This window comes from Thamnophis elegans, chromosome 2, assembly GCF_009769535.1.
Source record: "Thamnophis elegans isolate rThaEle1 chromosome 2, rThaEle1.pri, whole genome shotgun sequence".
In the NCBI taxonomy this organism is placed as follows: domain Eukaryota; kingdom Metazoa; phylum Chordata; class Lepidosauria; order Squamata; family Colubridae; genus Thamnophis; species Thamnophis elegans.
This window is the reverse complement of record NC_045542.1, coordinates 98,160,174-98,174,936: the sequence shown is the minus strand read 5'-3', so window position 1 is coordinate 98,174,936 and position 14,763 is coordinate 98,160,174. Positions and strand designations below refer to the sequence as shown.

At 41.9% G+C, this 14,763-nt stretch overlaps 1 protein-coding gene across 6 annotated transcripts in view; it reads left to right on the top strand.

Moving 5' to 3' along the window:
* The window catches only part of UIMC1 (ubiquitin interaction motif containing 1), an 87,923-nt gene that overhangs the window by 60,699 nt on the left and 12,461 nt on the right, over nucleotides 1-14,763 (top strand). For 5 of the 6 annotated variants that reach the window (XM_032209118.1, XM_032209119.1, XM_032209117.1 and 2 more), the window contains one exon: nucleotides 5,890-6,049. In XM_032209118.1, the coding sequence (XP_032065009.1) occupies nucleotides 5,890-6,049 (160 nt within the window). Of the gene's footprint in view, nucleotides 1-5,889; nucleotides 6,050-6,344; nucleotides 6,465-14,763 lie in introns of all 6 variants that reach the window. The other variant, XR_004254644.1, reaches the window with a different exon arrangement.

Genomic DNA, 14,763 nt, shown 5'->3' with positions numbered 1-14,763 from the left:
GAATGATGTCGAGTTTTCTCTCTCTTCTCTCAGTGTACCTGTGCTGCAGTTACCATGCAGCTGTCATAACAATGACATCTGACTTTAGTTGCTGTTTCTGGTAAAGACACCTAGTTAGGTTGCAATTTAAGGGGGATGGGGAGATCAAAAGGACTTCCAAGTGCTGTTCTGACAGGTTACATGAATGCAGCAGATTGAAGAATGCTTGACAAGAGGACTCAGATGGGAAAAGCTCATTCTTCGAGCCCCCAGCCTCCACAGGGCATCTGCCTATATGAAGATGTCTATGGTATATAAAGGCAGCATAATCTTGTCCTAGGCATGCTAATACATAGCTCAGGCATTTCTGGCCAAGTGCCCTTCGTCTGCTAGTATTTGGGCCTGTATGAGAGAGTGTGCCAATGAATAACCAAGTGCTCATCTTCTAAAAGAGCTTTAGGTTGGTCTCAATTAAGAGACGGTCTTTTATATTTTATGAATGGGTTCTGGGCTGGAGTTAGGAGGGGGAGGAATTTCTGTTATGGCACTGATTCATTGGAATGACATTTCCCTCGAAAGAAAGTATAAATAAGGCTTTGCTACAACTTGGACTCAGGCTGAAAGTCTTTTTTTTTTAAATTCCTCCTGACATTTGAAAGGTTATGAAGGTGCAGTTGAACTACTCATAGCTGTTGCAATGTTATTTTATGTATTTCATTATTGTATGCTGTGTTATATATTCCTGGACTTAAAACACATTTTTCAAGCACGATGCAATAAAGTATCTTCCATGATAAGACGTGTATATATAGACATTTAAAACAAATGAATAAATTAAAAAAAACTATGCAGACAGGCAGCAGGTACCCAGGAGGACGGTCGCTCGGAATAAGAAAATAGTCCATATTAACACTTTGCCTTGTGATGCTGAGCATAGGGACCCAAATGCTGTGGCATGACTTTATCCTCAGGTTCAACAGAGTTAGATGGAGCATAATCATATCTTGTGTTCTGTGGCTGAGCAATTAATGAGACAAACCATTCAACATCAATGAGCTTGATTCTGTATCCACACTGCTGCTGCCTCATTTGCTGGCCCACAGAGGAGGTTTCAGCTGCAAACTGCAGGGGATACTGTTGCTTTCCCCTTGGCTGGGTGGGCTGCCAATCATGCCGTTAAAGCATCGCTCTGCCTTTCTCCCAGGACTTATCGAAAGCCATTCAGGGGGAAGGGACTGACAAGCGTTGCCGCACAATGCTGCATTTACATTCACAATGAGTTATTTACTGTGGGAGTGTAAGCAGTTTGTTTGGACACCTGGCATTTGCTCCACAAGGCTGTGTAAAGTGGAAATGGGGCAGAAGTAGACAGTTCTTCGCATCTGTCTATGTGTCATCTTATTAGGGTAGCACTGATTTGATCAGAACTCCCATCTTTGGCATATCTCATTCTGTGCCTAGCATACTGTATCTTCATGACACACCAAAGGAAAATGAGATGTTGCAATGTTAAGATGTGAAATACTTGAGAAGATGTGGTGGTGTACTAATAGCTGCTATGTAGCTTAACAACCACAGAACTCTCACTTCGATTTAATTATCTGCCTTAGATTTCTTTAGAAAAGGATTTTGTGAGGGTTTGCCTACAATTTAATTCTGATCACATGCCAGCAGGTTGAGGCAGCTGAGATTTTTTTTAAAGGCCAATCATACAAATCCCCATACATGTAAGCAGTGTTCAATCAGTCAGTGAAATTCCTTACCTAGAATTGGCCTTTTTACAATGTAAATTTTGTAATGAAACTGCTAAGCAACAGGCCTATTTAAAAGAGACTACTCATAAAACAAAACATGAAGCGTGCCAAAGCAATCAATCAAAATGCTTTTCCTGATGGTTTCCTTGGAACTGAGCCATTCTAAGGACATAGATGAGAGTTTCTCTCCATTTCTCTTGCCCTGTATCTGAATAAGACAGTTTCTTAGTTTTATCCTAATAAAAATGACCTTATCCTTGTTCCTATAGAATATATTCCATCTAGTTAGTTTGAAATTTGAACAGACCTTTTAATGGTTCAGGCAGATCTTTGTTTGAGATGCGTAGGGATCTTTAAGTAGATGGAAATTAGGAGAATAAGATAGTAGTAGAATCATTTTGCCTGTTGAAAACTTGAGTATTGTAAGGCATAGGCTTAAAATGGTGACTCTTGAGACTCTGTGGGAGACTCAAAATGGGCAGCTTAATGATATATAGAGAACAGTCCACAAAAACCAAGAAAGAACTCTAAAGTGCATGTTTTCATTTTCTCTCCCTGCTATAGAATTAAATATGATTTGTTAAACCAACATGGTTCCCATGTGCAAATCAAACTCCAAGATGGTTTTTAATCCAAAGCTCCGCTTGTAACTCTTGTCAATGGACATCAGTCCAGACATTTTTGGAAGAAGGGTGGGAACAAATGAGATAAGTATAGAGTTTGGTAGGTAAGAATGACTGGTTGTTATGAGACAATAACATCTGGAGTTTATGTTCCCATTGTCATATACTGTGATTTGTCACCGTCATAGAAACTGAATTAATGCTTCTGGAATATGCCTGATCTTATCTGGGCTCAGAAGCTGACTACAACCAGGCCTGGTTTATACTTGAATGGAGACTTCTATGGAACACCCAGGCTGTAAGTGGCAAACTCCTCTTTACTGCTGCCAAGAAAAATATATGGATGTGTCCATGCTGCTGCTTCCCCTTTCTGGAAGGGAATTTTTTCTGATTGCGAGAGACAATTACAACACCTGGGAGTGAAGAAGGAATCTGGATATAATTTCTCTGGTTCTAGTAGGCAGCCTGTTTTCTCCACTCACATCCCTTTAGGTGCAGCTAGATAATTACAGATAGCTATTCTAAACAATTAAACGATAGAAAGAGCAAACTCTCAAGGGAATGTCAGAAAATACATTCTCTTTTTTATATAGTAATTTTATTAAAGTTTACAATTAGAAAGATAAAAACCAATACAAACTAAAAAAAAGAAAAGAATAAAAAGAAAAAGTGCAGAAATGAAAAAAGAAAAATAGAAAAAGAAAAAAATAAGAATATAGTAAAGAAAAAGAAGACATATACAAATGACTCTCTCCTTCAACACAAATATAAACAATTTTAGTAATTTTTCATTTTCTCTGAAAATACAGTGAATGATCTCTTCTTCCCATATCTCTTATCTACATAAATCCTTAAAGACCCATTGTTTGGTCTTGATCAGCAAAAGTCAATCGAGTTATCAGAGATAACATACCTATTTTAACCTTGATCCAATAAACCGGCTTTATATTCCTTCCTTTTACTTTTAATGATCTTGATCTTTAGTCCATCCAAATAATGTCCTAGAACTTGATTTCCTTTCATTTTTTTCTTTGCCTCTTCTCACAAAATTCTTCAAAGCTTTAACAAGCCTCTTTTGTAAATCTCAGTATAGGAAAATTATCCAGGTCATTCACTATTTATTTTGTGTTGCTAACGTTGGAGGTCTCTGAGTATGCTGACTGGCCTGTTCAATTTACTAAGCAGGATTTGAGCTTGCTCACAAGAAGAATCTATTTCTTATCTCCTGAAGCTGGGAACTAAACCACAGAATTGTCTTTATATTTTAAATTTTAATATAATCTAATTAATTATAACTATTTAAAAATATTTTGAGGACTGGGAGAAGGAATCTAAGAAAGGAGTCCATACTGACTATCTCCATCTAGAATAGTTGCATCAAACAATTTACTGATTGAGTGCCTTTTAGAAACTTAAGCCACAGTATATTTTCTGAGCCATAATAGTTTGGTTTAGTTTAGCTTGGACTATGAATTTAACCATTGTGATTTGTTTACCATGCTTTATGCGTTGTATAAATAGTCATTGTGTCTTATTCAGAAACATGTGGTTAAAATAAATTGTAACTAGAAATGATCAGTCCAAGGAACAAGGCTCGGATCCCAGATTAGCATATTTTTTAAGAAAAAAAGATTAAAGTAAAAAGTCAAGAATTTTGCCAAGTACCTTACTTTGAGGATGGTAGTATAGATATAGGCCAATTGAGACTGTCTTTCTTGCACTCATTTAATATGAGAGGGAGGTCTTTTTTGAGAAAGTGGGTCATCTTGCATCTGTAGATTGTTTAGAATCTGATAATAATTATGAAAATGAGAACCAGCTCTTCTATCTGGCAAGAATGAGTAAATAAATAAATGCCGCTCAGAGTCACCCCCTACAATGAGATCAGTGGCATATAAATTTGACTATATATATATATATATATATATATATATATATATATATATATATATATATATATATATATATATATATAATGTTATATTTATGCTGATAAATAAATAAAGGGAGACTAGTATAGATCTATTTCAAGCTATTTAGCTCTCATCAGCTAGCCATACCCAAATTTATATATAAATATATATATATATATTCTCTCTCTCTCTCTCTCTCTCTCTCTCTCTCTATCCAGTCTCTCTCTCTCCATATATATATATATATATATATATATATATATAGATAGATAGATAGATAGATAGATAGATAGATAGATAGAGAGAGGGGGGGAGAGAGAGATGGATGATAGATGCAAAGAACTACATATTCAATACTCCCCCAGAGCCTGGAAACTAAAGCAAACTTTTTTCTATTTGTGTATAAGAAAGAAGCTCATTTATATTAAGCTTATCAGGTTTAACAGTAGCTAGTATATGCCCAGAAGAAGCTCACAAGTGCTGAATAATGGTTCTTTGTTAAGAAAAAGAGAAGAGCTTGCTCAGGTCAGATCCTGTCTGATTCATTTTCCTTTGCTTATTGTTCTTAGTTCTTACCATTCTCTACTTCAGAAATATTTAGCTACATATGAATCAAAAATTAATTTTGTTTAGAATAGCTAATATAATTTTAAAGAGAAGTTTGATTGGATAAAAGAAGAGCAAGAGGCTCTGAAATGTAAGGAAGCTTTAAAAAATATGTTTAATAGGACTACGTGGCAATTTGAAGTTGAGTTTGAATTCTCTAAAGCAACCATCCCCTCCTGGGACTGCAGGGCAATTTCAGAGGGCAGCCATGTCATCCTGGGAAAAGACATAGCTGCTTCTAAGACTATGTTCCCCAACCTTTCCAGGTTTACGGGCCAATGGCAGGGGAGGGAAAGGGGACGGTTTCGCGTGAGTGGTAGGCAACACGCGGGCATCTCAATTTGTGCAAATGGCAAGCACATGGAGCTGCAGGCACACTCCTAGTGCTTCTGCAGCCCAGTTCCAAATGGGCCACAGCCTGGTACTGAGCTGTGGCTGAGGGGGATGGGAACCTGTTTTGAAAAGTGGATATAGGTGCTGTGTTCACACTCCTTGCACTTGGAAGCACCTTTGAGAGTCTGAATCTGAGGTACGGCACAGCCTGAGTGCTTAATTGGGCAAATGTTAACTTAGAATTCAGAATTGGGCCTTGTCTCTTTGTTACTTGAATTCCCACCATCAGAAAATGAAATGATCCACTTATTCACTGCAGATCTGAATTTCCAATGCCAATGGTCTCATTTTCTCAATTTAAGGATGTTTTATATTTTCCCAAGAGAATGGCAACATGGTGGCACAGAAGATCCTTGCTTTAAATAGGACATATGGCTCTTAAGCAGAGCCTCTTAGTGATTTGGGAGCACATTTACTGCCTTTGAAAGGAGCATTGATTATCAGCAGCCTAGGGCTCACTCATCAGTGCCAGGCTCTCTGACCTGTTGAGTAGCAAAAAAAAGGTCCTGGGACTGGGAAGATCAAGCCAAGGGAGGATCAGAAGTGACAGACAATCAAGGTTGAGCATGGACAACAAACTTTGCAACACAAGCTGAGCTGATTTGTTCTCCTCTTTCACAGGCTGATGAAGATGTAAGAGAGCATGCACCTGGGCACAGCCCTCAAGCTGATAACCTCTTGTCATGTCCGCTGTGCGAACTCAGATTCCCAGCTTCAAAAATTGAGCTACATGCTATGAATTGTAACGGCACTGGAGAGGATGCAGTTGAAGATGGTCCAGGTTTGCTGCTTTCTCTGGTTTGCAATTGTGTTTCAGTTCTGGCTGACTCCCTGCATCTGTTTGCAATTGTGGCATTAGTTAGGAAACTCCTTTGGGGGACAACTTCCATACAGTTCTATATAGTTTATCCAGTCCTCAGAACAGTATGTAGCTCCTAAACCTAGCACCTTAATGTATAATTTTGCCTCCATTATTTGTTTAATGCACCTGTTCATTTTCATGTTATGAACTGAATTCCAAGCTTTTTTATCTTGACTAGCCCCCGTTCTCATCCATAACATGCTTTTCTTTCCAGGTCTACTAAGTTATTTACCAGTGAGAAATCCTGTCCCTAGCAGTGGCTAACGTTGCTGCATATGCTGTTGGATTAAAAGCGTTAACTTTGCAAACAGCTCTTACTAGGCATTGATTTTTAGTAAGTGAATGTCTGCCTGATATGACAAGTATCCTAAATATTCAACCTGCACAGTCCTCTATGTATAATACTCAGAAAAATATATTCATTGCATTTAGACATCTTATTTAGCAGCAGGAGTGGTGCCTTAGGCTCTTTCCATGTATAGGGAGAGTACCAAGTTTAAATGGACATTGCCTCTCTGGGTCCCAACAATGTTGTGGGGCTTACATGGGATTGAGAAGCTGAGTTGATTAGCCATTAGCTATGCTTGATTCCTGTTTCAGAGAAACACTGCAAAGGTAGCTTTGATGTGTTTCATCTAGAGCTGCAGGACAAGAGACTTCCAATTAGTAGGAACTGTCATATCCCAAAACCAAAACGCTGAAGGTGCTATCTCCTCCCATTATTTATTAGAAATAACAGAGAGCGATCTATTGCTCTCCCCGCCTCCCATCATTATTGCTTTTCCCATTTCTGTATAAGCAACAGGTATGAGAACAAAGAGATGGGTAGTCATAGAAAATGAATGAATGCCGGTTGGAGTGTCAGTATTTCTACCCTCCCATTTGTCAGGTGATTAGTCTGTCATTCCTTCCCCTTCCCTGTCTACCCAGTCCCCAGGGAACAGCAGTGTTGGATTTGGAATTCAAACTATGTAATTCCAAACGTTCCCTTGATCTTTTGATTTGAATTCAGTTTTCTCCACAGATGGATTGATTATAGTAGGTAAGGGAAACCAAATTGACTAGAATCACTAATGCAGAGTCTGGCCTCTCCTTTAATAAGGGACAGATAAGACACCTGATTTCAAGCAAAGACAATATTGTAAATATTTCATAAGATAGGGAGAGGGTATTACCCATTTGCATTTTAATGGATATGATTAATATAATGGCACAGTTTTTTAATTAACCTTGTCATGCCACTAACCATGTCATGTCAAGCTGCAGTACATTATAGGTAAGCAATATTACAGTTCTAAAATTACTACTCTCAAATATGAACAAGTTGATTTAGCCCTTCAAAAATCTTTCTGTATTGAATTAAAAATTATAAAAATCAAATGCTATAAATTTGAGCAATTCAAAAGCAATGTTTTCTTTGTCTTTGATCATTTCTTGTCAATAGTTGCCTAAATCTTTTTATGCCGCAGTGAGAACTTATATTTCTCTAACAAATGTCACCACCCTCTCTAAATTCTAACAAGGACTTGTGTATTTTTAAGAAGTGTCTCTGTGTTATATGCTCCCCAATATGCCTTGTGTTGTTTTCCTGTTTGTACCATATTATTGTATATTAAGTATACAATCATTTCAATTATTTTATTCACTTACATGTATATATTTCTATGTATATATTAGCCATAACATGCACTCACAGCTATACATGTAGTGGCTTGTGCAGCATATATTTAGGACTATAATGAACCTGAATTATGGACAGAGATTCTACTTCCAATATGGAGAAAGACTTTCCTTTTGCTTTAATTGTTTCCATTGGTTGGTTACTTATTTGCATTTATAAAACAGTGTGCTGTGATACTAATGGGAAGAAATATGAAGAAGAGAATGTAATTATCCAGCCATGAGATATTTTTTGTGGTTCAATGTTTTGAAAATGGTAGAAGTAAGGCAAAATATAATGCCTTATATTTATTTTCCAACTTATAAATGCAAAATATAAAAATGGAGAATGCAGTAAATGTTATCTTTACTTTGTATATAAACTAACAAATATCTTCCCTCCACTCAATATTTTACCATGCTTGGATGTATGGCTAAAATGGTTCCCAAATAAAACTTTCTACACCTTCATTAAAACTACCGTAGCACTTTACTACTTTTTCCATAACCCCCTTAACTCCTACAAATGGCATCTACCATATTGAAACTACACTCTGGCAAATCAAAATCATAATTGAATCTTCAGGGATTTAATGCTTCTCGTGGTCTCTGGGTCAATGATTTGAATTAGAACAGACTTGCATCTGCAAAGTTTGTGAAGACCTTTTGATATTTTCCTGTTAAAGCAGTTCTCTAAAAGTTGGTATAACTACCTGAAGCTTGGTGAGTCACGTTTGCCTGATGTTATTTTGAAAATTCTCTATTTCAAAATCCCCCATACTTAACCGGTTGCTTCTGAATAGTGTTTATATTTGGCTGCTCTGCAATCAGGGTGACGGCACTGTGAAAGAAAATCAAAACTTTGAACCATCCTTCTCTTTGGTCTGTTCCAAGAAGGCTACTGTCCTTCTTCCCGAGTGTTGACTTTGGGGTCAATGATTCAATCTGGGGAGTTCTTAATTGGTTTTCCTATGGAGGTCTCTGGTACTGTAAACTCTACCATCTTTTCAGTGTTTTTCATTACAAAAGAACCTCTATGACTTGTCCATCTATTGTTCTGTAGCTGCCTCCTGTAAATTCCCTGGCTGTTATTTGAGTTTGTAATTTAAAGAAGCTGCATCAGCTTGGCTGATACAGAAGACCATTTCGTCCGAGATATGGTTACATGGCTTTTTGTGTCCAGGCAATTACTATGGTTGAAAATACACACACACACTTGCAGTTTTTAAGCTGGTCCTTCATTTCTTTGGGAAACCTACCTGAAATCTTTTCAGGAAGTGTGCAGAATGCCTTCCTCATCACTGCTGTAACTTGTCAAAACTGGAGGGATGCTGGTATGCGAGGATGTGTCATTGGATAACATAACTTATAATACGGACAAACTGTGGCTCAGATGGAGTCGCTTGAATGACTCCAGTTGGATTCCTCTCAGCCATTTCTAACACACACATGCCGGATAGTAGTATAAAGTTTAGCCTTTAGAAGAAAAGTTGTTGGGGGAGATATGATAGATGTTAACTGAAAGAACTGCATGTAGAAGAAAATCAAGATCTATTTTCTGTCACTTCATGGAGTAGAACACAGAATAATACATTGAAGTTCCAGGAAGGCAGATTCTGGTTGCAGTTCAGGAAAAAGTGCTTAAGAGTAAGAACAGTTTTGACAGTGAAACCAATTACCTAGTGAGGTAGCAGCTTCAATTCTTTTGAATATGTTTAGGCAGAGGATGGGAAGCTAGCTATTAGGGATGCTTACCTTGGATTCCTGTAGCGAGCAATATTTTAGACTGAATGGTCCTTTTCCATTCCATGATTTGGAATAGCCAACTACAGGTGAGGGAGGTGAGAGAAGAAGATAGCTCTAGTGAAAATTCTCAGAGTCAGCAAGATAATCAAGTGTTGATCCTAATAGGAAGAAAGGGGGCTTCAGGCAACAGAAGGCTGTGAGAGCCTCCTGCACACCTGCTTTGGCTGACACTCAAGTGCAGAAGGTCCTTTCTTGGCAGGTTACCATTTTAACTCAGATTGGGACTTGGATCTCTTTTCTAGATACCTGTTAATTACATAATGGTCTCTAGGTATTTTCAAGATGTTAACTGAGAAGATCATCAAAGATGAACAGTTAATTGTCTTCCCTTCAACAATTAGCCAGTTTCCAAGTTTGTTGAAGAGAAATAGTGTCATAATGCTGCAGAATGCATCTAGGATTGAGGCAGGATGCTATTCTTACCCTTCTTGTAGCCACACCTCAGGTACAAGATGTCAGTCTTTCTTACCTTTAGCTCTCCTTCTGCTGATGCTGTTGTTAAAAAAAGCTTCAATACCAAGAGAAGTGACACTGATACAGCATTTTAAGGCCAACATAGCAAGAAATAATACCATTAATAAGTATTTTAAAAAAATAGCATGGCTGATTTAAAAATATGCATGTATTTAACGCTGGGGGATATAAGGATTGTGGGAGAGGTCTTGTATCAACACAGTGGGAAGCCCGCTGCAAAAGAAAACCAGCTTAGAGTCATTTGTCTCATTTAGGGATATTTTCCCCAGTATTTATAAAAATTTAAATACCTGCTACTTTCTCTTCTGATAATATATGGAATATGATGCAAAATTGAAAAGAGCTACTTGCAAAAGGATACTAGTACATTGAAAAAATACTCCAAGATTTGTAGGCTGCTTCTTTGAAGAGTTATATGTCAGGCTAGAATGGGGGACTTTCAGTGGTATTATATCATAGAAATGGGAGTCTAAGACAGTATCTCTGAAAAAGATGAAATGGAGATTATTTTCTACTTGGGGGCTTGTATATACATATACAGATGCTGCTCCTTCAACTAGATTTCTCCATATTTAAGATGCATAAGTTACTAGCATGGTCTGGTAAATATAGCCACGGTGTGGAATTATAGAATCATAGGATCAGAAGGAACCTTGGAGGTTTTCTAGTGCAACCCTCTACTAGATCAGTAGACTTATATCATTCTGGACAAATGGTTGTCCAATCTTTTCTTGAAAACTTCCTGTAATGGAACACCCACAACTTCTGGAGGCAAGCCAATCCACTTATTAATTGTTCTCACTGTCAGGAAATTTCTACTTAGATCCAGGTTGAATCTCTCTTTAATGAGCTTCCACCCATTACTGCCCTTGCGTGCTTTAGATTAAAAAATCAACTCCCTCTTCTTTGCTGGCTGGGGCCCACTGTGCAAGTATGTCAAGCTCTTTCTGAATCTTGAGTCTACTTCTAAAGTGTTAGCAGTTTTCCTGTGCACCGTTTGGAGAGTCCAAGCAACGGGTTAAATCAGTCTGGTTGCCCTGGACTGAGGAATCTTTTTCCTTGGCCACGCCTCCTGATGTTACTTGGCACCAGAATTTTTCCTCAGTTCAGGACTTATATTTGTGAGCTCCAGCGTAAGTTATCTAGGCTTGGACTCTCCTAGTATTTCCTTTTCTTTTTCCTTAATTTGTTTTTCCTATAATTAGCAGTTCATTTGTCTTCCTCTTTTTGCTTCACATCGTTTTGATTTCTCCTAGAGACTCGGAGGTAGGCGTAGTGGTGGTGGGTGTTCCGCTTGCTGCGCCGCCTTTGGACAGCCGCGGAGAGCTGCTGCTTTTGCTTTAAAGCGTGGCAGGAGCAGCGAGGCTTCTGGTGGCTGCCGGCGTTCCCCTTTTAGTTGGAATTGTTGTGTTTTTTGTGTTTTTCTTGCCTTTTGGTGGGCGTAGCCTGCCGTGGAGGGGTGCGTGGTCACTTTAAATCACGCGGCCGCCATCTTTACTTCCTCCTTCTCCCTTGCATCAGCGCGGTGGCCAATTGCAAAGGCCTGAATTCGCTTCTTTTCTCCCATTGGTGTTTCCGCTCAGCCACGCTTCTGTAGGGTGGTTAGCTGGCCTCGATCGGGTCTCCAACTGGGTCACTTCCACCCCCATTGTTTCCCCAACCGGCGCTGGCATCTTGGCCATCTGGTGGTCATACACTGGCACAGGGAGGATTTTTATGTGAATTTTTTGCCTTTTATCCACTGATTCTCCCTGATCTAACTGCCTGGTCTTGCAGCCTCGGCTGCTTTTCCACTTTTTCACCTCTCATCGAGTGGTGAAAAAGTGGATTCATTGGACTCATTGCAGAGCCCCAGTTTTACTCCTCTGGATTTTTTCCCCACAAACTGTTCCTGCTTCCACATTATCTGCATGTCATCTGATCCAGCACCAGCCACCGGAGTCTCCTTCGTCTCCTGACCTCCACCTGTATTGGCCTATTGTCTGAAGTCTGCACCATCAGGCCCTGGAGCATCCTGACCCATCTGACTCCCCTGACAGTAGACCAGGTCCCTCTCAAGCCTCTGGCAAGGGAACTTCTTCAGGCAGGGGTAAGGAAGGGCAGGTTGGCCAGTCAGGATAGCCATCCCTATAAGGCACCTTCTGCAGTGGCGGCTTGGGATGCAGAGAGGCGGCAGCGGGCTCTCGACAAACAATTTGAGAAGGCCCAACGCCAGCCTGTGAGAGAGTGCCCTCAGCCTACCCCTTCTGTTTGGACAGTCATTCCACCACTCCCAAGGGGGGATCGCCTGTCTGTAATTGATGAGGAAGTGGACTCCCAGAACCTCTCCACGGTTAGGTCTCTGGCTGAACCGGGCTCTCCTGCTTTTTCATGTGTTTCTGAGTCAGGGCCTGCCCCTGAGGACCCCAACCCCGGGGGGCTCGCTGATCCCATCCTTACCCAGCATGTTCCTCCTCCTTCCAGGGACCCCGTTGGTTCGGACTCTGCCATAGCTCAGGAATCTGAGTTATCTGCCCACATGCAGGCGGTGGTTCCCCTTGCCATCTCCCAGGGCATTGCCCAGGGGATGCAGAGGTGTGACCAAGCACCTGTCGCTTCCAGCTCCTCTTAGCCCAGGCAGGAGGCTCCCTCCACCGCCAGGTGGATCCGTCACCCATCAACCTGGAATAGAGTCATCTCATCCCAACTACCAAACTCATCCATCTGGGGGCAGTGATAGACACCTCAGCTTGCAGGGTGTTCCTTTCCCAGGACAGGATAGACAGTTTAGTATCCCTGACCCGCAAGGTTCTGGGGTTGAGGCAGGTCTCCGTGCTATTCCTATCTCAACTGTTGGGGAAGATGATCTCCTGCATCTCGGTTGTTCCCTGGGCACATTTTCAGTACAGAGAGTTGCAGTGGCTTCTCCTGCCCCATCAAAGAGCCAACAGGAGCAACTCATCCATGAAGGTGCGGATTCCCCCAACCATGAAGAGGTCTCTCAAGTGGTGGCAATTGGCGGCTCTACTCTAACCTGTTCAAGGAGCCCACGAGAGTAGTCATCATGACAGATGCCAGCCTTGCCGGTTGGGGGGCGCACATGGGACATCGCTTAACTCAAGGCAAGTGGTCTCCAGCCGAAGCAGCCTGCAACATCAACTTCTTAGAGCTGCAAGCGGCCAAACTTGCCCTGCGACATTTTCACTGGGACATTCTTCATCAACACATCCTCCTGATGACAAACAATGTGGCCACTAAGGCCCATATAAATTGGCAGGGCGGCACCAGGTTCAGGATGCTTATGGCGGAGGCCCTGGGCAGGTGGGCATTGCATCCATTCGTTCTGATCACATCTCGGGAGTGGACAACACACAGGTGGACTGGTTGAGCAGAACCACCATAGACAGTGCAGAGTGGTGTCTGGATCCGGCCCTATTCGACCATTGTCTCACAGGTTCGGCACCCCAGTGATCGAACTGTTCGCCACCCGAGAGAACACACAGCTCCAGCGCTTCTTCTCTAGTTTCCACTCGCCAGGGGCGGAGGGGACGGATGCCCTTCCATGCAGATGGCCTCAGAGTCTTCTGTACGCCTTCCCACTGCTTTCGCCTCTACCACAGGTAATCTGCAAGATCATCGTGGAAAGGGCAGAGGTCCTGCTCGTAGCTTTCCACTGGCCTCGCAGCTCATGGTACGCCAACCTCATCAGCCTATCGGTGTCATCCCCATGGCGGATTCCTCGGGACCAAGTCTCCCTCAGCCAGGGGGCTATAGTACACCCGGACCTCCATTGGCTCCAGCTGGCCTTCTGGCACTTGAGGGGATCTCCTGAGGCACTATCCAACGTCTGGTCCGGCGACCCTGCCCAGCCCTTCAGCAAGATCTCAAGGGTTTGCTGTTTCCTTAAGGGCGCCTCCAACTTACGTCCTCCGGTGGTTCACCGCTATCCCACCTGGCAGCTATCGGTGGTCTTACAGGCTCTTACCTCTCCGCCCTTTGAGCCTCTACGTACGATATCTCTTTGTCACCTCATCTTAAAGACTGCCTTTCTTGTTGCAATAACATCTGCGAGACGCATCTCAGAACTGGTGGCTTTATTGGTCCGGGAGGATCTATGTGTCGTCCATTCAGACAGGGCCGTACTGCATCTGGACCCTGCTTTCATCCTGAAGGTCAACACCTGGTTCCACAGGACGTAGGAAGTAATCCTGCCTAACTTCTGCCCACGCCCCAACCACCCAAGGGAACGTGGTTGGCACATGTTGGACGTCAGACGGGCCCTGCAGATATACATCAGACGCTCTGTGGACTTCCGCAGGTCAGAGGCCCTCTTTGTTTCATTCCAGCCTGGCTTCTTGGGTAAGAAGGTGACATCTTCCACGGTCGGTAGGTGGCTAAGAGCATGCATTGCAGCTGCATACGAACACCAGTCCAGGGCAGTACCCCGGCACATTACCGCCCACTCTACTAGGAGTGCGGCCACCACCGCAGCCTGGGCCACCCAGGCTACCATTGAAGACATCTGCAGAATGGCTACTTGCTCTTCACCATCGCCCTTTGTCAGGAACTATAAATTGGACATGTATGTCTCGTCCGAGGCATTTTTCGGCAGGCGGGTGCTACAGGCGATTGTTTCCACAACTGAATCCTGAGACTGTTCTTCTGCCCCCTCCCTCCCGTGACATATAACTTGGGTATGTCCCGTCGCTTGGACT